At 41.6% G+C, this 27,307-nt stretch overlaps 1 protein-coding gene across 3 annotated transcripts in view; it reads left to right on the plus strand.

Annotated features, from left to right (window-relative positions):
- plod2 (procollagen-lysine, 2-oxoglutarate 5-dioxygenase 2) overlaps positions 1-27,307 on the plus strand; it is a 185,224-nt gene that overhangs the window by 57,960 nt on the left and 99,957 nt on the right. For all 3 annotated transcript variants that reach the window (XM_059993497.1, XM_059993501.1, XM_059993502.1), the window contains exons 2-3: positions 189-280; positions 3,041-3,177. In XM_059993497.1, the coding sequence (XP_059849480.1) occupies positions 189-280; positions 3,041-3,177 (229 nt within the window). The remainder of the gene's footprint in view (positions 1-188; positions 281-3,040; positions 3,178-27,307) is intronic.

Below are 27,307 nucleotides of genomic sequence, written 5' to 3' on the forward strand. Positions count from 1 at the left end.
CTAACTTCATGTGCAACCTTCTTGGATGAAATATTTCACCTGTAACCTGCATTTCTAGTGTTGAGAACACTTTGATGTCTACTCAGGTGTTGATTATCGGCTTGATCTTTAGAAGCTGTGTTTCCTTTTTTTTTTAAATTACTCGCTCTCTCGCTCTATATGTCATCTCCTGAATTTCTTCATTTCAGAGAATCTCCTCGTACTTACAGTAGCAACCAAAGAAACTGATGGCTTCAAACGCTTTATGATGACTGCGAAGCATCTCAACTACACAGTTAAGGTAGGTTGGACACCACAGGTTCAATATTGAAGAAAACCAAGAAGGTTGTAAAAAATTAGTGTTGAAAAAATAGGCAATTTAAGAAAGCAAAGAGAACTTATGATAAAGTACTGCCAAGTAAAATCAAAAAAGGACCAAAGGCATTTTAGAATTATAAGAAAGAGCAAGAGATACTGCAGGAAAGAGAGGACCTTTTGGGGACTGAAAGGTAACGTATATGTAGACAGAATTCCACAGGAATATTTGTTGACTGTCTCCACAGAGTAGAAGATGGTACCAGTGTTATATTTAAGGAGGAGAATATTGGATAGTGTAATCATGGGGAAGATGAAAAAGGTTTAGCATCTTTGGAAGTTGGGTAATTAGATGATACATATCCTATGCCTTTTGAAACAGAAAGCAAGGAAAGAAATTGAAGAGACCCCAACCATCATTTTCCAATCCTTCCTGGCTGGAGGAATGGCAATTAAGAATTGCGGACATTATATCATTTTTTTTAAAAAAAAGCACATGCAAGAAATGGAATAATTAACTTGAAGCCAGTTAATTTGATATTGATAGGCAAATTTATTCGAATCAGTTGGAGGGATCATTATGGGCCTTCATTTAGAATGACTGTTTAATCATTGTCAATCATAAGTTTTCTAAGGAGAGGTCATGTCTAACTAACTTGATTAACTCTCGAGGAAGTAATGAATGAGAGAATTGTGTTTGAGATTGTCAACATGATTTCAACAAGGCTTTTGGTGGGCTTCTACATCATAAAACCCAGAAGCATATGGAATCCAAAATATTTTGGCAAAATGGATCACAAATGTGCTCAGTGGCAGAAGGTAAAAGGTAATGGATGAAATGTGCTTTGAGATGAGAAAACAATGTGTTTCCATTGGGTTCAGAACAAGGTCTATTGCTATTTGAGGTCAACATTTAATGAATCAGCTTTAATTATGGGAAGTATCCTAGGCAGATTTTTGATGATATGTTGGCTTCATGTTTGATAATGAGATGGAAACTTTAGATAGCAGGATATGAATTGGGCAATAAAGTGTCAAATGGCATTCAATCCAGGGAAGTGTGAGGTAATGCAAAGGGAATATACAATAAATGGAAGAATATGGAGTAAGAAGCAGGGTGCTGACAGTATATATTCTTTGGTCCTGGAGTTGGGTAAGATGGTTAAAAAGACATATAGGATTTGTTTCCCTTTAATTAACTGAGACATACATGCAAGAGTTGGAGATTCTGGTAGAACCATGTGCAACACTAACTAGACTGCAGTTTGAATTACGCATATAATTTTGGTCATGGAATTCTGGTTACAGAAAAATTTGTAATTGCTCTGGACAGGATGTGGTGGGAGTTTTTCGGGTTGTTGCCAGAACAATATAATTTTAGCCATGAGGAAAGAGTGGGTGCTTTGAAGCGGAATAAATTGAGAAAACATTTGTGTGATTGGTCTTTCTCTTTATTCTATCTCCCTTAGCAGAGGAATTAGTTTATTATTGTCATGTACCAAGATGTCGTGAAAAGCTTGACTTGCATAGTGTTCATTGACCGGACTGAAGTAAAACTAACAATGCAGAATAATGTGTGACAATTACAAAGGGCAGTGCTGCTAAACAATAGGTGCAAGTTTATCATAAAGTAGACTGTAAGTTCACGAGTCCATCCTGTACAAGAATTAGCATAGAAGTTTCAAGTATTTGGTGAGAAGATTGAAGGCGCCTAAGTAAAATACTTCTAGTCTTGGCGACATAGAGCCTGAAACTCTCCTTGAATAATGGATTAATGCAGTATATTTCACTATCTTTGAAAAATACTTGGATGTGTACTTGGAGTTGGGACCTGCAGTAATCCGTTTAACCTGAGGCTTATTGCATACCCATAGCATCATTAAAGACCCATCCCATTCTGGACACTGTCTGTTCAGACTCCTGCCTTCTGATAGGAGATAAAGAAACATCTTAGCCAAGACAGTAAGATTGAAAAACAGCTTCTTCCTGAAGGCTGTTGAGAAGCTGAATAATGATGCACCTCAGCTCCTTTGAGGGTTATGGACTATCAAAATCACTTATTGTCTGTAAGTTTGGGAATATTTTATATAACTTAAGCCATACCACATGCATTGTAAATATGTTTTGCAAACTGAAGTAGCACCACGATCTCAACTTGAGCAATGACAGTAAAGTTCTTCAATTGGATAGAGCTTACTGCCAAGGGAAGTGCTTAGCAAAGCTCACAGATGTGGAGCCACCATTAATGTTGAAGCCACACCTAACAGATTGGTGCCCTCCTTGGGGGCAATAGGCTGCAATTAGAATGGTAGGAATGGCCAGGATTTGGGTTGGTTTCCTCAATGCTGTTCTTGCCCCCTTTCCCCCTTGGGATGTCATAGTGGTGTGGCAGTTAGTGGCTGTTCAGACCTGATCTCCAGCTTACACGTTCTCCCTGTGACATGTTTCCTCCCACATCCCAAAGAGATGCAGGTTGGTGGGTTCTTTGCAACTGTAAGTTGCTTCTAGGGTGAATTGGTACTGGGGAGGGAGTGGCAGATAAAATGGATGATGTAGGAATTTGTGTAAATGAACACTTGATGACTAGTATCAAAGTGTGCTGAAAGAAGCCTTGTTCCATAATTCTATGACATCCCATGATTCTTCAGGTTCAGTCCCACCAGTCTTTTCCCAAAGTCGGGAAATTAAAATTAAGGCCTCTTTCCCCAGTTAACAAAGCTTGTAATTGTTTCTTCCTTGTATGCAGGTACTTGGTGCTGGGGAAGAATGGCGTGGAGGCAATATACCACACTCAATTGGCGGGGGACAGAAAGTCCGATTATTGAAGGAGGAGATGCAAAACCACGCAGATCGTGATGATCTTGTAATATTATTCACTGACGGGTAAAGTTAGCTGACATAATTTCCTGGATGTTTCAAAAACTGGAAAAACGTTTTGCATTGTGTCATTTGAGCAGAAGGTTTGTGGAGCTGTTCTATAGTGAACCCAGACACTACGTCAAGTTGTTTAGTCTGTGAGATTACAAGCACTTCCCACACTGTGTCTGTCCAATAACCTGAAGCATATCTGAACTATTCTAACAAACTGTCCAAGGTTTGACTTAAATTTCCTGCTTCTGGATACCTTGCCAGCAAAAGAGCAAAATATTCATCTCTACTGAATGGCCTGGTTTTGAAATACTGTTTAGACTAATGTTATTCTCATTATTTTCTCTGCCTTTTATTTCTTTAGTATCATTGAACAGCATATTTGATTGTTTAGAATCCTAACTACATTCCTTCTGGTGCTTTTGAACCATATTTTACTGCTATTTTATAGTGATCCTCAGCATAATAACTCTAAGACATTTGCAGTTTTGTTCCACTATATGTTTGCAGAGTAAAGTTCCCTTCTCTTGAATTTGCATTTGGTCAATGCTTGCTGCAGGTGCGTGTCTCTTGTAAATTGGCACAAAGCTTTGAACACCATTCAGAGAAAGTAAAATACAAAACCAATCAGAAAAAATAAAATACAAAAATTCAGGGAAATGATAACTTGCTGCACACTGTGGAATAAATTCAAATTGATAAGGCATCTGAGATCACAGACTCTTGAAATGGAAAGAAAACTCATTTGGCAACCTGACCCTGGAATCTATGACTGAACATTACAAATGACTCTTCTCCTTTGTAAGAAGTTGGGCACTGTCATGAACTTATAGTCACTTGAGGGTAGAGGTGGTGGTTTTGAAAGGCGCCGTTGACATTATCTTAAGTGTGCATCATCCACACTGCGGTGACTCAAAAGAAAGGTACATCATTCAATTACCTCAGTATTCATTTCAGCTTGTAAAAATTAACCCGTTTATTACCCATTTATTGCATGTCTCTTTTGAAGGTCATGGTACTGTTTTGCCACTTAACCTCCATCAAGGGCACTCTGACAAGATGAAACGACTGGCACTCAGGTCTATATTGATCACACCTATCAATGCCAAAAAACAAAGGCCATCATCCTTGACAAATGTAACAAAAAATCTGTGTGTCAAAAAAGTAGAGCTTGCATTACATAGTATAACTTTTAAATTACCTTTGAGTATACATTCCACAAATGTAAGCGTCCGTGGTGAACCTGCAGTTAAAAGCATGAAATAGCAAACCAAAGAATTAAAATAAATTGTAGTGTTTATTCCAAATCTGTACAAAGTTATTTTCATAGTCAGTTAGATGTAAGAGCAATTGGTCACATCCACCTATGTATGGGAAACAAAAAATGGTTTAAGTCCCGAAGAGCTGTTCCATAAAAGATCTTATGGATTTTATGTTTCTGTCCTCTCTCCCCCATTAGTAATACAGGTTTCCCCCGCAATCTGAAGGTAGAGCGTTCCTATGAAACTGTTTGTAATCTGAAATGTCATTCAGTGCAGAAGCAATTATCATTAATTTATATGGGAAAAATTTTTGAGCGTTCCCAGACCCAAGAAAAACTACCAAATCAAAGCAAATAACACATAAAACCTAAAATAACACTAACATATAGTAAAAGTAGGAATGATACGATAAATTTACATCCTACATAAAGTAGAAATATTGTAGGTATAGTGTAGTTTCACTTATCAAACTCTGAAAAGTAGCAAGCCAAAATCGATTTGGAGAAAAAAAATCAGCATGTACACACATGCACAAACAACTGCCCGCACAAGGCTTCACGGTCATTGTAGACTTTTCGGGGTAACCACACGTATATAGCGGGTGTCTTTTTTTTGTAAAAGCGAAAATCCTCTTTGGTTAGTGAAAACAGGTACTAAGGTAAGTCTTTCGAAACAGCGAGTTGTCGTAAAGCGAGCGTTCAAAAAGCAGGGGCCACCTGTATGTGGCAGTTTCTGCTGAGTGTAATGCCACAATGTGTCCCATGGAACCTTCATGGGTCTACAGGACCTTCATTGTATAAAGGTCAGAGATGAAATATTTAAGAGGAACCTGAGGGAGAACTTCTTAATTCAGAGGGTCATGAGCATGTGGAACGAGCTGCCTGCAGAAATGGTGGATGTGGGTTTGATTGCAACACTTAAGAGAAGTTTGGATCAGTACATGGATGAGAGAGGTATAGAAGATCGTGATCCAGATAATCCGAGATTATGCAGAATAGTAGCTCGGAATGGACAAGATGGCCCAAAGGGTCTGCTTTTGCCGTAGTGCTCTATTATTCTAAAGGTATACCCATGAATAAGGAATTAAGGCTATAAGGAATTCCTAAATTTACACAGAATGAGGATGAAGGATCAGCAGGATATTTCCAAGTCAAAAGAGAATGTAATTTGGAAAGGAGCCTGCAGATGTTCTTGAGCCACCTGCTGTAATTATTTTGTGGTTAGGGGCAGAGTTTTGAGAGGTGCTGTTGACATTAGCTAATATATTTTTGAAATGGTCCAGATAGTAGCTAGTATTGGAGGGGCTGAATGTCCAGGAAAGCAGATGAGGTGCTAGTCAAGATGGTGTTAAGCTACTTGAGTACTGTTGGAACATTCCTTCTAGCTGAGAGAAAGGCTTTGGAGATTTGAGCATTGAGTCACAACCCAATGGATTAACCAGCTGTGATTTTCCCTTGTAATGAAAATGGACTAGCTACATTTCTGGTCAGTGGTATCAATAAAGCCATTTACTTACAAACCAGCTGGGACACATCTTGTTAAAGCTGATTATTACCTGGCATTTGTATAGTACTAATCTAAGACTGCCAAAGGGTCTCAGCCCGAAACAGCGACTAGACTCTTTTCCATAGATGATAGCTGACCTGCTGAGTTCTTCCAGTATTTTGTTTGGTGAACTGGTCAGGTCAGACATTTTACACTATGGAGTAAAATGGACAGTCAATGTTTTGGGCCACGACCCTTCATCTAGACTGGTCAGATGATAGATCTCAACCTGAAACATCAACTATCCATTGTTCTCAACAGGTGCTCCCTGACCGGCTATGTTCCTCTAGTGGTTTGCTTTTTACTGTTTACTCTCTTCCATTGATGCTGCCTGGCCTGTTGACCTCCTTCAGCATTTCTGATTTCCAGCATCTGCAGGTTTCTCTTGTTTCACATTCACTTGATATTTCAGTTTCCCCAAAGCACCTTGATGTCACATTTGGTCAAATAATTGCTTGATCTCAGGGGTGTTCATTCTCACCTTGCCTCTGAAAGATAGGTTTTTGGTTCCTGATATTGGCATTTGGTTATTATTGTCCCGTGTATGGAGATGTAGTGCAAAGATTGTTGTGCATGCTGTTCATATAGATCAAGTCATTGCAGAGTGTATTAGGGTAATAAGTGGTAAGAAAAAAATAGAGAATGAAGTAAAGTGCAACAACTACCGAGAAAGTCGTAGACAATAAAGATGCAAGATCACAACAGGGTAGATTTTGAGGTCAAGAGTTCATCTTGAAGGATCTTTTCAAAGTCTTATAACTGTGGGGTGGAAGTTCTCCTTGAGACTGGTGATATGCCCTTCTGCCCCATAGGATAGGGCAGGAGAAAGAATGTCCAGGGTGGGTTATGCTGGCCTCTTTTCTGAGGTAGAGACCACAGAGGGGAGGAGGGTTTTCATGAGTTGCTAAGCTGTGTCCACAATCTGCTCAGTTCATTCTGCTCATGGGAGAGCAGTTCCAGTACCAGGCTATGATACGTTAAGATAGGATCGATCTAAAAAAAAATAAATTCATAAAGATCAATGGGAACATGCTAAGTTTCTTTAGGTTCCTGAAGGACTAGAGGTGCTAGTGAGCTTTCTTCCCCCATGGTGTCTGTATGTTTAGACCAGACCTAGGCATTAAGTCATGTTCACTCCTGGGAACTTGAAGCTCTCAAACTCAGCACCATTGAAGAAGACAGAGCACATGCATTTCCCTGCCTCCTGAAGTGAGGGAAAGATTGTTGTCCAATTCAGAACAAGATTAAAAAGAGGCGTGAACTCGTGTTCATGGCAAAATCATAACTAATCATTGGTGACTCTTTACTTTCTAACTAAGTAATATTGACATCAAGACCTTCCATCCTTTCCATGATTAAATACAATAGTGGACTGACAATTGCAGTCCAGTTCCTTTCCAGGCCTGATGAAAGGTCTTGGCCTGGAACGTTGACTGTACATTCCTCTCTATTGATGCTGCTTGAGTTGCCAAGTTCCTCTAGCATTTTGTGTGTGTTGCTCAAGATTTCCAGCATCTGCACAATCTCTTGTGTTTATAATGGGCTACCTGTTTCTGCAACAGACTGCTAGTGCTGGATTGCTGTTTGAGTGAAATTATTGGTTTATTGCAAGCGTTGAACCATTGGCACATCAGAAAAAAATAGGGAAGTAATAAATATGAGAAATGTATGACTCTACATTTTCAAAGCTTTCCATTTGATTTTTAAAGTGAACTTGTCAGTAGCACTCTGCAGATCTCTTCTGTCAGTCTTCCCAATCCTCCATCTTCCCACAATGTTTTGCTTTATTATATACCCTCTCATTGGGTTTTATATTGATTTTGACTTCTTGTTAGCCACAGTTGTGTCATCTTTCCTTTAGAATGCTTCTTCCTCTTTGGGATGTATATATTCTGTGCCTTCCAAATTGCTGCCAGAAGTTCCAGCTATTGCTGCTTTGTCATTAACCCTTTTCTTATCAATTCCGGCCAGCTCCTCTCTCATGCCCCTGTAATTCCCTTTACTCCACTTTAGTACTGATACATCTGACTTGAGCTTTTCCTTCACAGATTTCAGGGTGAGTGCGATCACATTACGATCACTTGCCCCTAAGTGATCTTAAGTTCTCTAACCAATTCTGGTTCTGGGCAAAACACCCAAACCAGAATAGCTGATCCTCCAGTGGGCTCAATCAAGAGCTGCTCTAAAAAGCCATCTCATAAGCACTCTAGAAATTCCCCCTCCTGTAATCCAGCACCAACATGATCTTCCCAGTCTGACTGCATATTGAAATCCCGCATGATCATTGTAACATTGCCCTTTTGGCATGCATTTTCTATCTCCCATTATAATTTGTAGGCCACATTCTTACAACTGTTTAGGGGTCTGTACACAACTCTCATCAGGGTCTTTTTACTCTAGCAATACTTTAGCTCTATCAACAATGATTCAGCACCTTCTGACGCTATGTCATCTCCTTCTAATGATTTATGTTTTACCAACAGACCAATGCCACCCACTTTGTTTTCCTGCCCACCCTTCTGATACAGTGTGTATCCTTGGACATTAAGCTCCCAGCTATAATTTTTCAGCCACAAGTCAGTGATGTCTGCAACTGTGCTGCAAGCTTATCTGCCTTATTCCATACACTCCATGCATTCAGATACAACACCTTCAGTCCCATATTCACCCTTTTCTATTTTGCTGCTCCGTGTTCAACCTTTTGATTCCTAACTTTGTCTGAGGTCTTACCAACCTCTGCCTCCACAACATCGCCACTAAATGCACTCCGGTTCCTACCCCCTTCAACTCTAGTTTAAACCTCACTGTGAAGCATAACAAGCTTTCCCACTAGGATATTAGTCCCCCTACAGTTCAGTTGCAAGCTGTCGCTTCTGCACAGGTCCCACTGTCCCTGGAAGAGAACCCAGTGATCCAAAAGTCTTATGCCCTCTCTCCTACACCAACTCCTTTGCAACATATTAAACTACGTAATCTCCTTTGTTCTAGCCTAACTAACAAGTGGCATTTCTGAGATCACAACTCTGGAGGTCCTGCCCTTTAACTTAGCACCTAACTCCCTGTGCTGAGCCTCATCCCTCATTCTACCCATGTCACTGGTACCTGCATGGACCGTGCCTTCTGGCTCTCCACCCTCCCACTTAAAAATGCCTAAGATTCGATCCGAGAGATCCCAGGCCCTGGCACCTGGGTGGCAACGTACCATCTGAGAATCTCATTCTTGCCCACTGAACCTTCAGTCTGTTACCCTAACTAACGAATCTCCTATCACCACAGTGCGCCCCTCCTTCCCCTTCCTTTCTGAGTCAGAGGTACACTCAGTGCCAGAGACCACTGTGACTTACGTCTGTTAGGTCCTTCTGCCACCTGACAGTATCCAAAGTGATGTCCCTGTTATTGAAAGGGATGGTCACAGGGAAACTCTGCACTGGCTCCTTAACCCCTTTCCCCTTCCTGACTGTCACCCAGTTTCCTGCATCCTGCACCTTGAATGTAACTAGCTCTCTATATGTCCTATCTGTCACACCTTCAGCTTCAAGAATGATCTGGAGTTCATCCAGTTCCAGCTCCAACTCTTCAATGCGATTTATAAGAAGGTTCTGCCCAATGCGCTTCTCGCAGTTGTAATGGTCAGGGACACTGGAGGACCCCTGCCTTCCCATGTCCCGCAAGAGGAGCACTGCACTATCTTGCCTGTCATCTCTACTGTCCTCGCTGAGCAGATATAAAGAAGAGAAGGAAAAATAAACATGAGCTTTCCCTTCTGAGTGAAGTCTCTCTTTGTGGAAGCCTCGAAGAGCTAAATCCTGAAGATCACCATCTGACTATGTCCACTCAGCCAACGGCCGCTGCGCTTGCCCCCTGCCTGCCTTTAGTTTGCTCTTACTAATCAATCCCAAATTCTGAATGACCACTGATCAAAGCTCTATTGATCAAATACCTTATCCAGTCCATCTTTGGACTGTGGGATGAAATTGGAGGACGTGGGAAAAAGCCCACACATCCCACGGGAAGAATGTACAGAGACTCCTTAAAAATCTGATCCCAAGCTGTAATAGCGTCACGTTAACTGGTACACCACTGTGGCGAAGCTGAACTGTGTACTGTAAAATAGGATTAATATGGATGGGTACGTGCTGTCCTGTTGATATGCTGAGTCACAGGTCTTGCATCAATGCTGTTCTGGTTATAAAATCTCGTCATATATCTGGGAAAGGACGAGATCCTTTTTCATTCGTCTGATCACTTTGATGCAAAGTGCAAATGAGATTTGCTCTAATATTTGTGCCATAGCAACAGCCAAACAGTCAAACTGAGGCCAATTCTGGAAACCACAAGGGGTACATTGAAAGGCGGTGTCTACAAATGAGAAATTTCATAACCAGAACAAATGAAGGGAAAGAATTTTAACAAAGATGAAGGTATGGCTCGAAGAAAGAACTGGAATTCGATTGTAAACAAAATGGGAGAGCGGAAATCTGACTGGATGAGGATGAGCCAATCAGGAGGTATGGTCAATGGGGTATAAATACCACCAGACTAGACATGCCCAGGAATCATCCCTGATGAAGATGGCAGAGTTTGTCATCGAGAAGCTGGTTAAAATCAATACTTATGCCCAACTGGAAGCCCAAGAACAGTTTATTCATGATTTGAAGAATGCTTTTAAAATAAAAGCAAATTTCCAGTGATTTTCTGATGAAGCTCTTCACGTCCTTCATTTTTCTGCTGACCTCTTTGAAAACTGTGCTGGAGATTAATCACGCCAGAATTTTACGTGATTAATTTTCCATTAGATAATTCATTCCACTTTGTTAATGTCTAGTCTCAAAATCTAGGAGTAAGTGACTTTAAAAAAAATTCAAGAAGTGGAATTAGCTTTTCTCAAATGGAAATGATCAAAATGAAATTTGGATTTAAAATGTGCTTTCAAATTGCAAGGAACTTTTGACAGCTACTTCAAGCTGTAAACTTACTCAGTGCATATAAAAGAACTTTGAATGTACAACAAGCTATTGACAGTTTAATGCGCTGATGACGGGTTTATGGCAGTAGACTCTAGTCGTCACAAAATGATTGTTGTGGCCCCTTTTACTCACTTCTGATGTGCCCCTGAAGTGTCCGCTCTAATTACTTTGTACCCGATTGTGTAAATAGCGAGCCTCATTCCAGGGGAATGAGCAGGAAGTTGGCAGCCATTATCTGTCAAGCTTATCCTTCAACCTATTCTAAAAACACAGAAGAAGGGCCATAAAAAGGAGCGTGCGAGAAATGTGAAACGCCACCCCGGTTTGATTTTAAAACTTAATATATGAAAGGCAGCTGTGCCTTTAGTCGGAGGTAACTGAATGGCAATGTTTCCTGCTGCCACTGATTTCAGAAGTCGGGTAGCATTCCAATCTGTTCCTTCTTTATTTTAACACAAATGGTCAACATTTTGATTGTAGTTCATTCCAAGACCTGACACCTAATCATGCCCTTCTCCTACCCTGTCGTTTCCAACCAAGGGTGTGGAACCTAGTTATCTCACGTGTACCCTTAAACTGAGTGAAATCAGTCCAGACTGCAGTCTAGCCACGGATATTCTGGTTTACAATGGCTCACATCCACAATAAAGGGGACCTTTACCCAATAAATCAGTGGGGGTGTTTTTAAAAAATCTAATATGCATAAACTCCATCCAGATGTATTTTAAACTTCTTCCAGATGATGTATCTTTGGCTGCCAACACATGGCTGAACGTTGACCTTGTTGTCTGTTGCTTTGATGTGTCAAAAGATGGAGGTGATGGCTTGACATCTCCCACTGTAAAATAATTTTATTCCTTCCTATTGAGTTCACACCCCCCCTGCTCCCCAAACCACTTCCTGTAATCCACCTGTAGGTAAAAATGCATGCATTCGTCCCAAAAGTGCAGGGTCTGCACTTCCAGATGAATGAATATTGTTAAACTTCAGCTGATCTCAGAAATGTTGTACTAATTTCTATGGAGGTTCTGATACCCCTTGGGAAGTTGAACTCCTGTCTCATTGGCAAGACTTTTGTTTGCACGGTTTAGGCGGTAAACCTCCCCATCCTGAATAACAGCCGCAGTGCCTTGTCCAAAATTCATCTCCAGCATTGTTTGTCACCACTCTGGTAAAAAAAAAATAATGGTTCTTATTTAGTCTCAGAACAATCAGATTTCACGCCCACTGATTTCCATGAAGCCGGGCTCTTCATAACTTTTTTAACTCCACTGAGATCTATGACCACAGGTTAGCTTCAAGCTTCACTCCTCCCCCCCAGATTCTGAGTCTTTCTTGGTTTTCTAGACTAGATCATTCCTGTCTGTTGCAGCCTCTCACAGTTTATCATTCCTGCTGCATTGAGATAAGCAGATCTCTATACTCAAGAATTCAAAGTAGCTTTATTATTACATATATGTCACATTCATTTTCTTGTGGGCATACTCAATAAATCCATAATAGAATATAACCATAACAGAATCAATGAAAGACCACACCAACTTGGGCATTCAACAGTGTGCAAAGGGCAGCAAATACACGAAGAAAGAAATAATAAAAAAATAAATAAACAATAAATATTGAGAATATGTGATGAAGAGTCTTTGAAAGTGTTGCCATTAAGTACCTATCTACATTAAACCCCTTTGGTTCAATGCCTGATCAGTGAGAAGTAGTAACTTCCTGAACCTGGTGGTGTGAGTCCTGGGGCTCGTCTACGTTCTTCCTGATGACAGCAGTGAGAAGAGAGCATGTCCTGGGTGGTGGGGGTCCCTGATGATTGATGCTGCTTTCCTGCAATAATATTTTATGTAGATATGCTCAGTAGTGGGGAGGGCTTTATCGGTGATGGACTGCATTGTATACACTACATTTTGTACGATTTTCTTTTCAAGAACATTGGTGTTTCCATGCTAGGCAGTGATGCTGCCAGTGGATATACTTTCCATTGCACATCTCTAGAAGTTTGTCAAAGTTTTAAATGTCATGCAGAATCTCTCCAAACTCCTAAAGAAGTAGAAGGACTGCTGTGCTTTCTTTGTAATTGCTCTTACATGCTGGGCCCAGGACAGATCTTCCGAAATAATAAAATTGAGGAATTTAAAGTTGCTGACCCTTTCCATCTCTGATCCTATGATGAGGACTGGCTCATGGACCTCTGATTTTTTTTTCTACTGAAGTCTGTGATTGGTTCCTTGGTCTTACTCGACATCAGCAAGAGGTTGTTTTTATGACACCACTCAGCCAGATTTTCAATCTCTCTCCTATATTCTAATTCATCACCACCTTGGATTCGGCCAACAATAGTGGTGTCATCAACCAACTTGAGTACGGTGTTGGTGCTGTGCTTAAGCACACAATCAGAAGACCATAAGATATAGCAGCAAAAAAAAAGGTCTTTCGGCCCATTGAGTCTGCTCCACCATTTCATCATGGCCAATCCATTTTTCCTCGCGGCCCCATTCTCCTGCCTCCTCTCTGTATCCCTTCATGCCCTGACCAATCAAGAATGTATCAACCTCTGCTTTAAATATACCCAGTGACTTGGCCTCCGCAGCTGCCTGTGGCAGTGAATTTCACAGATTCACCACTCTTTGGCTAAAGAAATTCTTCCTCATGTCCATTCTAAAATGACACCCCTCTATTCTGAGGCTGTGTCCGCTGGTCTTAAACTCTCTCACCATAGGAAACAGCCTTTCCACATCCATTCTATCAAAGCCTTTCACTAGATGCAGTGAGGTCATTCCTCATTCTTCTGAATTCCGGTAAGTAGAGGACTAGAGCCCTCAAACACTCGTCATATGACAAGCCTTTCAATCCTTGAATAATTTTGATGAACCTTCTTTGAACCCTCACCAATGTCAGCACATCCTTTCTAAGATGAGGGGCTCAAAGCTACTCACAATACTTCGAATGAGCCTTACTCGCAGCTTTCTGAAGCTTGAATATTACATCCTTGCTTTTATATTCTAGTCCTCGTACTTGCCTTCGTCACCACTGACGTAACCTGCAAATTAACCTTTAGGAAATCCTACGTGAGGACTCCCAAGTCCCTTTGCACTTCAGATTTTTCAATTCCCTCTCCATTTTGAAAATAGTCTACCCTTTTATTTCTTATACTGAAGTGCATGACTATACACTTCCCATAACTGTATTCTATCTGCCACTTTGTCGATTCTCCTAATCTTAGTCCTTCTGTATTCTCTCTACTTCCTCAAAATTACCTGCCCCTCCACCTAGCTTCTATTATCCACAAACTTTGCCACAAAGCCATTAATTCTGTCATCCAAATCATTGACATAACATAAAAATAAGCGGTCCCAATGCAGAACACCTCTAGTTATTGGCTGCAAGCTTTATCCAATGCTTTATCCATGCTATCATCTTTCCTTTAGTACCACCTTCTCTTAACTTGCTAAGCAGCCTCATGTGTGTCACCTTGTCAAAGGCCTTCTGAAAATCCATGTACACAACATCCACCAATTCCTCTTTGTCCATCCTGCTTGTTATTTCTTCAAAGACTTCCACCAGAATTGTCAGACAAGATTTTCCCCCTAAGGAAACTATGCTCACTGTAGCCTATTTTATCATGTGCCTCCAAGTACTCCAAAACCACATTCTTAACAATCGACTCCAACATCTTCCCAACCACTCAGGTCAGACCAACTGGCCTATAGTCTCCTTTCTTCTGCCTCTCTCACTTCTTGAAAAGTGGAGTGTAAAGCGAGTAGAGCAGGGGGCTATACACGTTGCCTTGTGGTGCACTTGTGCTGATAGAGATTCTAGAGGAGATGTTGTTACCAATCCAAACTGACTAGGGTCAGCAAGTGAGGAAATCGAGGATCCAATTGCACAAGGAGGTAATGAGGCCAAGGCCTTTGACCTTATTGCTTAGTTTTGAGAGGATGATCGTATTGAATGCAGAACTGAGCTGTAGTCGATGAAGAGCATTCTGATTATGCATCACTGCTCTCCAGAGGGTCGAGGATTGAGTAAAGGGCCAGTGAGATGGCATCTGCTGTGGACCTGTTGCACTGGAAGTTAAATTGGAGCAGACTTAAGTCGCCTCTCAGGAAGGAGCTGATATGCTTCATCACCAACCTTTCAAAACACTATCACTGTGGATGTAAGTGCAACTGGGTGATAGTCTCCGAGGCAGGTCACCACGCTTATCTTAAGTACCAGTATATTTGAAACCTGCTTGAAAAGGTGGGTATCTCAGAAGTGATAGGTTAAAGATCCCATGAACAATCCAGCCAGTTGATCAGCACAGGTTTTTAGTACTTGTCCAGGTACCCCATCTCGGCCGGATGCTTTTCTTGGGTTCTCCCTCCTGAAGGCTGCTCACATGTCGTCCTCTTTCCAGAGGAAACGTCATCTGGTTTTCCTTCCACAGGAGCAGACGCAGTTATTTGCTTGCACTGTGTGTTTCTCTGAAGTGTGAAAATCTTAGATGTGCTGCTGATCTTACAGGTCACGTGTAAACATATTAACAGATTTCTACCCCCTTAAACAAAGTACATGTCTCCTGCAGACATAGTTGTAAGCCTTGAGATCGCTGGGAGCAATCTTTCACTCCCTGTCACCATTCAGTAAGGATTGTACTATTCTGTCGCTGTAAAAGCCCCGCTTGAATTGTGGTATCTCAGACTGCAGCTGCTGTGTTAAATGTTGGCAGCTCAGAGTTTATGATAGATTAATTGACCCTGGGTGGCAAAATCTCAGAGGATTTATTCTGGGCCCGACATATTGGTGCAGCCAAAAAGGAGGAATGCTGTACATCTTTAGGAGTTTGAGGAGATTTGGAATTTCATCAACGACACTTGCAAATATATGGCGGAGAGCAATCTGACAGGTTGCATCATCGCCTCATACAGAGCTTCCGGCGCACAGCATTACAAGAGGCTGCAGAAGAACGTAGACTCATGTAGTTCCGTCATGAGTATAATCCTCCCTGCCATCAAGGAGACATCAAGAAGCAGCGCCCTAAGAAGGTGACATCCATCATTAAAGACTCACACCATCTGGGACATGGCTTCTTTTCATTATATCCAACAAGGAGGTGGTACAGGAGCCTAGAAATGCGCACACAACATTTTAAGAACTGTTTCTTCATCTCAACCCTCAGATTTCTGAACGATCCATGAACGCAATCCTAAAATTCGTCTTCTGCACTATTTATATATTGTGTAATATTATTTTTATGTCATGCACTTACTGCTGCTGCTGAACAACAAATGCCATAACATGTCACTGATAATAAACCTGATTCTGATTCTCACAATTTACATCCAAAAAATATTGCAGTCTAACATGGGGAAACCCAGCAACCCTTGCATTTGAAGACCAGAATTTTTGTGCGTCATCTCAGAGTTTAAGGATTAACACTGATCTGCAAATTTAATTGCAAAAGTTAAATCTAGTCCTCTTTGTACAGTGCTGCTGTCAAGAGAGATGTGTGCTAAATGGTGCAGGATACGAAGATATTCTATTTCAGCATCTTAAAAAAAAATTCAAAATCTGCAAATGTGCCAGTAAAGCTTGAGTACTGAAAATCTCTGGTTTCCAGTTTTATCTTGGACTGTCTGTTTATAAATTAGTGACTTTAAATAAAAACTTTAAAAATTGGATGACTGTGGTCACTGCTGATATTTATTTTGTAATCTTATAGCTCTGGAGAGACTTACTGCATTTTCCCATTATCTGGATTGCGTACTATTGCTATGTTACCAGGTTAATATTTTGAAGTCTGAGCTAATACACTACAAAACTTCAGTTCAAGTCTTGTAATTGAACTCTGGTTGCAGTATTGAAATCTGCAAATGATTAACAGTGCTCATAAAATGACAATTGTTTTTTTTTGGGAGGGGGAGGAATTTTCTAAGTGCCTTTAAGAAGTCGTACCTTTGCCCAGCCAGCTTTCTTGTGACGTAGGACTCTGAATAATGCTGACTTAACTGATGTTGAAGCTTCCAAATGTTTTGATACAAAGAGAATAATGGAGATGATGGAGCTAGTGTAAGAAAGGGATAGAAAATTAGCCACAGCGTGACCGAGGAGGATTTGGATGTTTCAAACAATTACAAGGATTATAACTTGGGCTGCAGTTTTATGAGGAAGAGGAGGATCTGGAGATTGACGTATCAGTCAATTCCATATCCACAAAATAGCCCTGCTGAAGGGTCTCAGCCCAAAACCTTGACTGTACTTGTCTCCATAGATGCTTTCTGAGTTTCTGCAGCATTTTGTGTGTGTGTGTGTGTTTATTTTCATTTAGAAAGCTCCTATGAAACTAGATTCTTTATTTATAACATTGGTTTCTGGCCCTCCCTTTAATTATTGTTTCCATTGGTTCAGTAATGCCCTGCACTCTCTCAAGTATGCAGGCTTCTTTTGCCCATTGGAGAGAAAGAAATACTCTGTCAAAAAGCATCCTATCTCTGATTGCACCTGGCTGAAGTTATTCATTACCGTCAAGTAGGAGCCAGGATTCTAACTAAAATACACAAGCTGTCACTTCTACAGCAGCATACAATGTGGGTGCTGGAGGTTTAAAAAAAACAGTGGAAGCCTTTTGTTACAGCTCCAAAGGCATTTTTGTTTGTTCCTTTTATATTTTCCATTGCACTAAACCTGTCATTCCTTGAAGTGAGTTACCCAGACATGGAGAAAATGAATAACTGGTGTCTGCACCATTTCACTAGTGTCTGCTGAGATTGCCAAGGAAAATGAGTTTGCCTAAACATAAAAAAAACTGAGATTGTTTGGAAGTTTGTGGAAAGAACATGAAATAAGGGGAGTTCTTTATTTGCCCCTTTCTATTGTACTTACTGCAGTTTTGTGCATTTTTGAGAACAGGGCAGATTGAACTTATTGCTATCTCAGGAATTGTAATTGCCCTTCACCCTGTAGAAGCTACTGTGCTTTACTTTCATACAGTAAAGGGGAGAGTAAGTTGTAGGATTATGAGGAAGGAATTAGGCAGATTGCACAAGTAGGAGCTAGTGTGGACTCAATGCGCTGTGTCTGTGATTCTATTTTACAAAAAGGCCTACTATGGAACACCTGTATTTTAGACTTTATGACATTGGTGCAGAATTGTAGTTGCAGGACAATGAGGAAGGAGTTAGGTAGATTGCACAACTAGGACCTGTCTACATGAGTGGACTGTCTACTGCAGGGGTCAGCAACCTTTACCACTGAAAGAGCCACTTGGACCCGTTTCCCACAGAAAACACTGGGAGCCGCAAAACCCGTTTAACATTTAAAATGAAATAACACTGCATACAACGTTTTGTTTTGCCTTTATGCTATGTATAAACAAACTATAATGTGTTGCATTTATGAAATTGATGAACTCCTGCAGAGAAAACGAAATTACATTTCTGCATGCAACAAAAACATTTTGAACTCCGAAAAAAAGACGTTGGGTTGAAGGTTACTTTTAAGTAAAATACTCAACGTCTATTTGAGTCCTTCTTGTATTTATGAAAAACGCCAAACTTATATTTGCCGCCAGCAGCAAACCAAAAATAACGTCAGCCAGCTGTCAACCTGAAAAATAAAAGGACTATTTCACTGAACAATGAAAACATATGAATATACGTAAAATAATAGGCAATTAAAATATTTATCATACTTGGTCAGGTTGACTCACACCTGACAATGCAGTCGTATTCAGTAGGGATGGATCGATGCTTAGGGGAGTGACCGGGAAGGATAATGTGTTTTTTTCCTCTCTGAACTCACAGAAGCGTTTCCCAAATGATGTTTGCATTGCGATGATTGCAGAATGTAAATACTCCGAATTTATCATGTCGTGACCTTGTTTAAACTCTCTCAAATTGGGGAAGTGAGACAATGTGCCTTTCTGTAAATCTCTGGCAAGCACTGTCAACTTGCGCTCGAATGCCAAAACATCCTCCAACATGTGCAGGGCTGTACGTCCTTACCCCAGAAGAGCTGTGTTCAGCGTGTTCAGGTGCGCTGTCATGTCTACCATGAAGTGTAGCTTTTCCAGCCACTCTGGCTATTCCAGCTCAGGAAAGGTGAGCCCTTTGCTGCCCAGGAAAGTTTTCACTTCTTCCAGACACGCGACAAAGCGTTTCAGCACCTCCCCTCTGGACAGCCAGCGATAAAAACACGTTGTAGCGGTGTGCTACACGCAGTCAGTAAACTGCAGTCAAAGATAGCTTTATTCGAACTAAACAGCCTTGCTTTTAAGCCTCCCTCAACCCGCCCCCCCATGGGCGCGGATGCTGCAAAAGACACGTACTCACAAACCCCCGTAGGCTATCTCCCTTAGCCTGAACGCTGGCTAATTGTGAGCCGGTTCGGATGTGTCAGGAAATGGGTCGCCACAACGTCTTATTTAGATTGTACAAGATCACCATAATCTTCAAATTTAGAATTACATTTCAAAAACTAACAAACTAACATAAAATACATTTTAATTAAATACTGACCAATTATTTCCCAAAGCAACAGGGAGCCGCAGCACAGACATAAAAGAGCCACATGTGGCTCCGGAGCCGCGGGTTGCCGACCCCCGGTCTACTGTGTGCTATGTCTATCATTCTACTTGGGAAAAAGGCCTACTTTGGAACATTATTAATTTGGACTATACAACATAGGCGAAGAATTAGGCCATTTCTGCCTAATTAAACAAAAATTACTTTTTGAACCATTTTTGGTAGAATTTGTATATGACAGTTGCAGAGAGAGGAGGTGTGTATGAAAATACAGGAATAATACCTGGCAAGAGAGCTACAGTAATGGGATGAGAGATGACATTAAGCTGGGCAGTGTAAGCAGCACTCATAGCTTTGCAAATGTTCTCCGTCAACTGCTTATCTAGTTGCCCCCTGAAGGCACTGATTACTTCTGTTACTACCACCATTCCGAGCACTGAGTTCTAGATCATTGCCGGCAAGCTTCACAGGTGCTTCAGTTAAATCCCTGAAGTGAATTGTAAATGCTTCCATGAGCACTGCTTACTCTCACCCATACGACACCTGAGCAGAAATAGGCTATTTGGCCCATCAAGTCTGCTCTGCATCATGGCAGATCGATTTACCTCTCGGCCCCAATCTCCTGCGGACTGTATCCTTTCATGTCCTGACCAATCAAGAATATATCAACCTCTACCTTAAACACACACTCACTCACGCACGCACGCACGCACTCACTCACTCACTCACTCACTCACTCACTCACTCACTCTCACACACACACACACACACACACACCGCCACGATGACAACGTCCGCTGGTCCCACCAAAGATCTCCACATCCAGTCTATCAAGGGCTTTCACCATTCGATAGGTATCAATTAGGTCACCCCTCATTCTTCTGAATTATAGTGAATATGGGCCCAGAGCCATCAAACACTCTTCATATGACAAGCCATTCAATTCTGGAATCATTTTCATGAATGTCCTTTGAACTGTCTCCAGTTTCAGCCCATCCTTTCTGAAATAAGGGGCCCAAAACTGCTCACAGTAGAGTGAGGCCTCACCAGTGGTTTATAAAGTCACAACATTACATCCTTGCTTTTATATATTCCAGTCCTCTTGAAATGAATGCCAACATTGCATTTGCCTTCCTCACTACAGACTCAACGTGCAAATTAACCTTTAGAGAATAACACATGCTCCATCAAAATTCATTGAAAAAGTTAAAAACAATGTGTTTTCTGAAGGAAGCTGATAACTTTAAAGTGCAATAATAAGTTTGTGTTAGGTCAGAAAGAGGCCATTTGATCCTTTGCTGTTCTTTGTGGCTCTTGCAGGCCACTCCCATTGCCCCATTCCTTGCAGAAAGCATCAGTGTTCCAACCACCCTCCATGCCAGCAACTGCAATGCCCCAAAGAGAGCCCATGGTCTACAGTCCATCGAAAACTACTATTCATCCCAATAGTTCAACATTCCACTGCGCTCTCCCACCAACAAGTGAGAGAGACAGCACTCTTTCCACAGTGAGAGGGACACAGACAGCTGCTACTTTGATGTTACAGAATATAGTGCCGATTTTATTCCGAGCTTCCTCCAACTCAACAATGGCCAGCAAACTCTCTGTCATCGTTAAGAGAGAGGAAGCACGATCACCCGATTGCAGAGGCCTCTGACAGCCGCACCTGCTGTCTCGATGTTCTGGTTTCCTGCAGCGCTTCAGTTCGCGACGCCAGAGAGAAATCGGATTCACAGGGCCGAGCGAGGCTGCATCCCGAAGCCACCGTCCACCATCACTCCTGGAGATATCTAAAACATGGCCGCTCGGCGAGCTGCGAGAATGGAAACGCCGCTGTGAAGAACCGCAGTTTTAGTGCAGCTGTAGGTCACTGACTCTGACAGAACCCCAGTCAACTTGAAAGGGGAGAAAGAGGCATTGGAAGAAGAATAATATTTAACTGTTATACTGATCACCCTCTGGTGCTATCCTTGGCTCCAACCCCTTTCCCACAATTCTGTCTTGAAGGTATTGAAGGTTTCATTCATTTTCAGCAATTTATATGTAGCAATTTCCAGATTATTTTTATATGCATTTTTAAGCATTTCATCTGGTTCCCCTTATATCATTTGGCTTAAGATTTAAAATAGTTTTCTGAGTTCTTAAATCCTCCAATAATGGGAACAGATTCCTTCTGAAAGCCATCAATCCATGTTGTGTTGTACATAGTAAATGTTTGAAATTAATGTGATATGGGTCAGCAACTCAGACCCATATCATTATTTATTTCTGGGAAACCGTCTGTCATATAACTGCCAGTTGAATTGAACAGCCTCAGTTTGGAGTCATAGGGAGGTACATCTTTGAAATAGGTCCCTCAGTCCATGCCCAGCAATGGACATCCATTCCGTTCTGAGCTGCTCATAACTTGGACAGTTCACTAGTTGGGTCCTAAACCAAGTGTTCAGATGTTCTGCTGCTCCCCAGTAATTTGCATATCCATCCAAATGCTTGTTCATATGTACAGTATATGGCTGCGCGTGGATCAGTCATTTACAACCGAGGGAGCACCTGCAATCCTAACAATCTTGGTAGTGTTGTGGGTATTGTAAAAAGTTGGGGTAGGTTACAACGGGCATTGATATGGTGCGGAGCTGGGCTGAGTTGTGGCAGATGGAGTTCAACCAGGAAAAGTGTGAAGTGATGCGCTTTGGAATGTCGAACTTCCAAGGCAGAGTCCGGGATTCTTTGCGATGTGATGGAGCAAAGAGATTCTGACATCCGCGTCCATAGATTTCTCAAAAGTTGCCATGGAAGTAGACAGGGTGGTTAAGAAGGCATACAGTGTTTTGGCCTTCATTGGTCAGGAGTTGGGTTCAAGAGCCGCACGGTAATGTTGCAGCTCTGTAAAACGCTGGATAGACCACTCCTTGAGTACATTGTTCAGTTCTGGATTCCTCGGTATAGGAAGGATGTGGAAGCTCTATAGAGGGTCAGAGGAGATATATCAGGCTGCTGGTTGGATTAGAGAGCATGTCATTTGAGGATAGGTTGAGCAAGCTAAGACTTTTCTCTTTGGGATGATGGAGGATGAGAGCTGTACATGATGATAAACTTTAATAGTGTGGACGGCAGAAATGGCTAATACAAGGAAAAGTAGTTTTAAGGTGTTTGGAGGAAAATGTAAGCGGTATGACAGAAGAAGTTTTTTTTCAAAAGAGCTGAGTGTGTGGAATGTGCTGCCAGAGATAGCAGTAGCGGCAGGTTCATTGGGGGCATTTAAGAGACACTTAGGCACAGGGATGAAAGTAAAATGGAGAGTTATCTGGGAATAAATAAGTTAAAAATCAGCGTAACATTGTATGCGAGCTATTGCTGTATGTTCTATCTTTACCTATTTTGCATTCCCACAAGACAATGACTCTAGAATCACTGAGAGATAAATGACGTTTTGGAAAGATCTGATTGGGTAGGTGGGTTTGATAAATCGATTTACCATGTCTAATAGTATTCATGACTCACTGGAAAGGTCAGGTGAGCTGAGAGATTAGTGAGGGAGGGCCTGTTTTCTCTGGAAAAAAGGGAATTAAAGTGGGGTATGATTGAGCTACAGGTATATGTTAAAAATGAGGGATATGGAGGTGTAGTCTGCAGGAAACTTTACCCTTTGAATAAAGCTACAGGACATAGATTTTGGGTAAGGGGTAAGAGATGCGGAGGGTTAATTTTTACCCAGTGGGTGGATGGTACTAGAATACGCCACTGGAGAAAGTTGTGGAAACAGAGCTGCTGATTGTGTTGCCACCGAAAATAACATAACTAAGAGAACCGTACCTAGAACACACACACTCTTCTGACTCAAGTACTTCTTCTGGTTTGCTCACGCAGAAAGAGAACAGCATGGCCCCTGTCACCTACACTGTTCGGGAGTCTGAACAGAAAAATGCTATTTTTATACAGAAGTGGCTCATCAGTTCTGGGTATTGATCATTGTAAAATTGTATATATTTGAATTCCTTACTCACAAGGTCAGTTGCTATCACAATAAATTAAAACTCCAAGAGGACAGCCACTGATATTTTGAAGTTAGTAAAGATAATGGAGCCTCAGTTGATGGTCTTGTTTCACACCCTTCATTAATGTCATCTTGTCTGTCCCCAGCATCCGCTATTGCGTAAAGGGGCGCTATGCTTTAGGAAGACCTTTCTGGAAAAGTCTTACTGCAGAGGCCTCACTAATTTGGTTAGACTACCTACAACTGCCATCACCCCATTCTGTCTTATCTGTAGCAGCAGCAGTGTCTCTGGTGGTCTCACTTCAAAGGTCTTGCTTGACTGCTACTGCCCAGGGCTATCCTTGCCTTACCAGAGCATCCACACTAGCATTTAGGAAGTATCTAGAATTGCCTAGGTGTAGAAGGCTATTAGCCAAGAGAGGAAACATGGGACTAATGCAGATGGGTACCCACTGATCAGCCGAAGTGCAGTGGGCAGAATTTCCTGCTTCCATGCCTTTAGAGACTCTGAATATGTACTTCACAACTGAGGAGGAGTGGAGAGAATCCAGAAGAGATTCACTCAGCTGATCTTTGGGATACAAAGTATTGTCATATCACAAGTGCCTCAAGAAAGTTCTTGGAGTTTAGAAGTCTGTGTCATTCTGAGGTACATTTAAGACCCTGTAGGGACATGACAATGTAAAATGCTGAGATGTTTCCAGAGTGGAAAGGTTTCAAAGTAGGGAATAGGGATGTATCATGGGCTCCCCAGTCATCAGCTTTATTGGTCAACATTGACCCAACACAATTGAAAATGGAACACACACCCTGCCAGGCAAACTCCGCAGGTCAGGTGGTTGCTATGGAGGGAAATAAACAGTCGATGTTTCGGGCCAAGACCCTTCATCAGTTGCATCCTTCGTAAACTAATCGCATGTCACGGTACGGTGATGCAACTCATCAGTGCTTTATCAGAAGCAGCTCCAAGACTTGGCAAGCATGGGGATAAGAACATGTCATCAACTTGCACGTCTCAAACATTATTCCTCACTCTCCGCTCCTGAGCTGGAGACCTGCAGGCCCTCACCTGGCTGCATCTCAGAAGCAGAAGACTTTGTGACATGACCTTCAATCTTTTCTACAAAGACCCTTCAACTTTCTATGAGTAGTTATGAGTGAGTAAGTGATGAGAAATGAAACAAAGACTACAGTTTACCAATTGAAACCTCGTGATAAAACCATCTCACAGCAAATATAATTCAGGTTTTAAACTAATATTTTTCAAGCTTTGAAATACGGAATGTTTAGATGACTAATTTGAAAAGAATTATATAGACCTAAGATACTATAACCTGCAACTATAGCTTGTTTGGTAGTCTTGCAGATAGTATTGTGTCCTGGTAATTTGCAGAGAATTTATAGAATATGCTGATATGTCATCTGACAATTTTAGTTTGGATGCAACAACAATTTACCAATTTTAATTTAAAAATAACTTCTGGGAAAATTGAAATGAATCACGAACTGTAACCTCTTTCAGCCAAGTATTACAGAGTCTCCTATCAGTTTTTGAAAGGTGCAGCTAATTTACCATTATGACTGTTCAAGAGAACTGTTTACACTGAGCTGGAAGCTGAATGTTTTTGTAGACCGAACTCGCCTTGAACCATTTTGCAAGTTTTGCAATACAGTAACGGGGTTTTATGAAGACACAGTGGAGTGGACTCATTGCCCACTTTCTTTCCATAACTGGTTATAGTCACAGACTGGGATGTAGCAGTTAAAGAAATACAGCTATAGATATTCATATACCAGGTGGAGTTCAGCAGATATTTCAGAAATGCACTCAGCTTTGACTTTTTACCAGCATATTAATAAACACTTCTGAAATCTATAGAAAGTTCTCAATTTTGCTGGAAATCCCAGCTGTACCCAGCAGGTCATCTTGTTTTCACTTCTTGTGCATATTTAGCCTTGCCAGCATTTATAACTTATTCTTTTTGATCTTCCTTTTAAATGTGTTTTGAAAAGGTTCATTAAAAATGCGGTCAGTGCTGTTTCTTTCACAGCCATCAGTTAGCACATTGCATAATCTGGCACCAAGTCACGAAGAGGCGGGAAGCCGGAGATTTATTCAGTCGCCTGCATCAAGTAATGCTGCTTTTATATTGCAGTCTGGGCTTCTGTAGTGTGAGTAACCTGCAACCTTGCAATGAGGACTCGGCTCTGTTGTGGACCGAACAAGCATTGGGAAGCCTCTTATTCTACTCGAGCGTGAATCAGGGTGACAACTTGGCCGAGTCTTGCGGCTTTGTGGCATCATTGTCCTACTGCGGAGAAAACACAGTCAGCTCACCATAATCCTGGTCTCCATTGGGCTTACAAAGGAAAATTAAGGTCACTAAAATTATGAAGTGTTCAGATCAGTAGCACGAGTGACTGCAGTCATTCATTTAACAAGTGGGTGCTGTGTATGAGGAGTTTGCGTGTTTTCCCTGTGACCACGTGGGTTTCCTCCAGGTGCTCCCATTTCAACCCAAGTACAAGGAGTTTTGTGGGTTAATTGGCCACTGTAAATTGCCCCAGGTGCTTAGGTGAGTGGCAGAATCTAAAGGAAGTTGAAAAGAATGTTGGAACAACTAAAAATGGGATTTATAATTTATTGAAAAATAAGGGTAGTGGGGTGGAGATACATCTCTACCAAAGGAGGTGTAAGGTGCTTCTTCCCCCTGCTAGCCTGCAGGTCATCCTTGGACAGGGCTTAGCACCTGCTTCGCCCCCCCCCCCCCCCCCCCACATGATCAGGGTCATGAAACAATGGGAGCGGGTGGTGGATGGTTGTATGAGCAGCTGGTGCATACCACAGGTGCTAGTTGTAACCACTGACACCAGGCAGATAATTTCTGAAAGGTATTGATAATGACTGGGGTCACCCATTGTGGAAGGGCATTACCCAGAAGAAGACAATGGCAAAACACTTCCGTAGAAAAATTTGCCCAGAACAATTAAGGTCATGGAAAGACCATGATCGCTGACAGTCATGGCACAGCGTAGCGAGCGAATCAGTGTAACATAGATAGCTTACGATTGTTATGGACTTGAGGGGCCAAATGGTCTCTTTCTGTGTGGTATCTCTGTATAGTGAAGTCCACCAGCACCTGGAAACTTGTTGGTTGTATCTCCAGCAGTTTGCTCAGTACAGTTCGTCTCTCCCTCCTAATTCCTCCTTTCTGCGATTACATGTATCTCTGACAAAGACTGATGCCAAGTACCTGTTTAGTTCATTCCTTGTAGTTCATGATTAATTCCCCAGTTTACTTTCTAGGGGGCCACTGCTTGTAATTGTTTTTTTTTGATATTTGTATCTTCAGGAACACTGCTCTGCATTGTGACACTTCATGGGGATTTAGCAAGCACCCCATGCTCAAAGTTCAGGCTTAATGAAAAGGGAGACTTGAGGAGAGAATTGCGGATGTGCCTGCAGCCAGAGAACTGGCCCTGAGTGAAATGTTGTTTTCAACAGAGCACGATTATTGAAAATGCATTACCTGCAACAGTGCTTTTATATGGTCAGGTGCTTTTGAAAAAGGAATCGCCTCAATACAGAAAGAATGTTTGCTGTAGCCATATAGACCTAGTGCTTCTCTGAGAACTAGGCTCTGGGTGCTTCTCTACTACAGTTTGTTGGCTCTTCAAGTGACTTCTGCTTTGTATAAAAATGTCTGTTTCCAAATGTGGGAACAGTAAGAGAAAAAGCCACAATTAGCCTTAATATAGCATCAAGGTTCACATCAGACCTCAAGTTCTGCCTCAGGGCACTAAGAAACATTATTAAAGCATAGTCTACTGTTGTGACACACACAAAATGCTGGTGGAACACAGCAG

Source organism: Hypanus sabinus, chromosome 2 (assembly GCF_030144855.1).
Source record: "Hypanus sabinus isolate sHypSab1 chromosome 2, sHypSab1.hap1, whole genome shotgun sequence".
NCBI classification, from domain to species: Eukaryota; Metazoa; Chordata; class Chondrichthyes; order Myliobatiformes; family Dasyatidae; genus Hypanus; species Hypanus sabinus.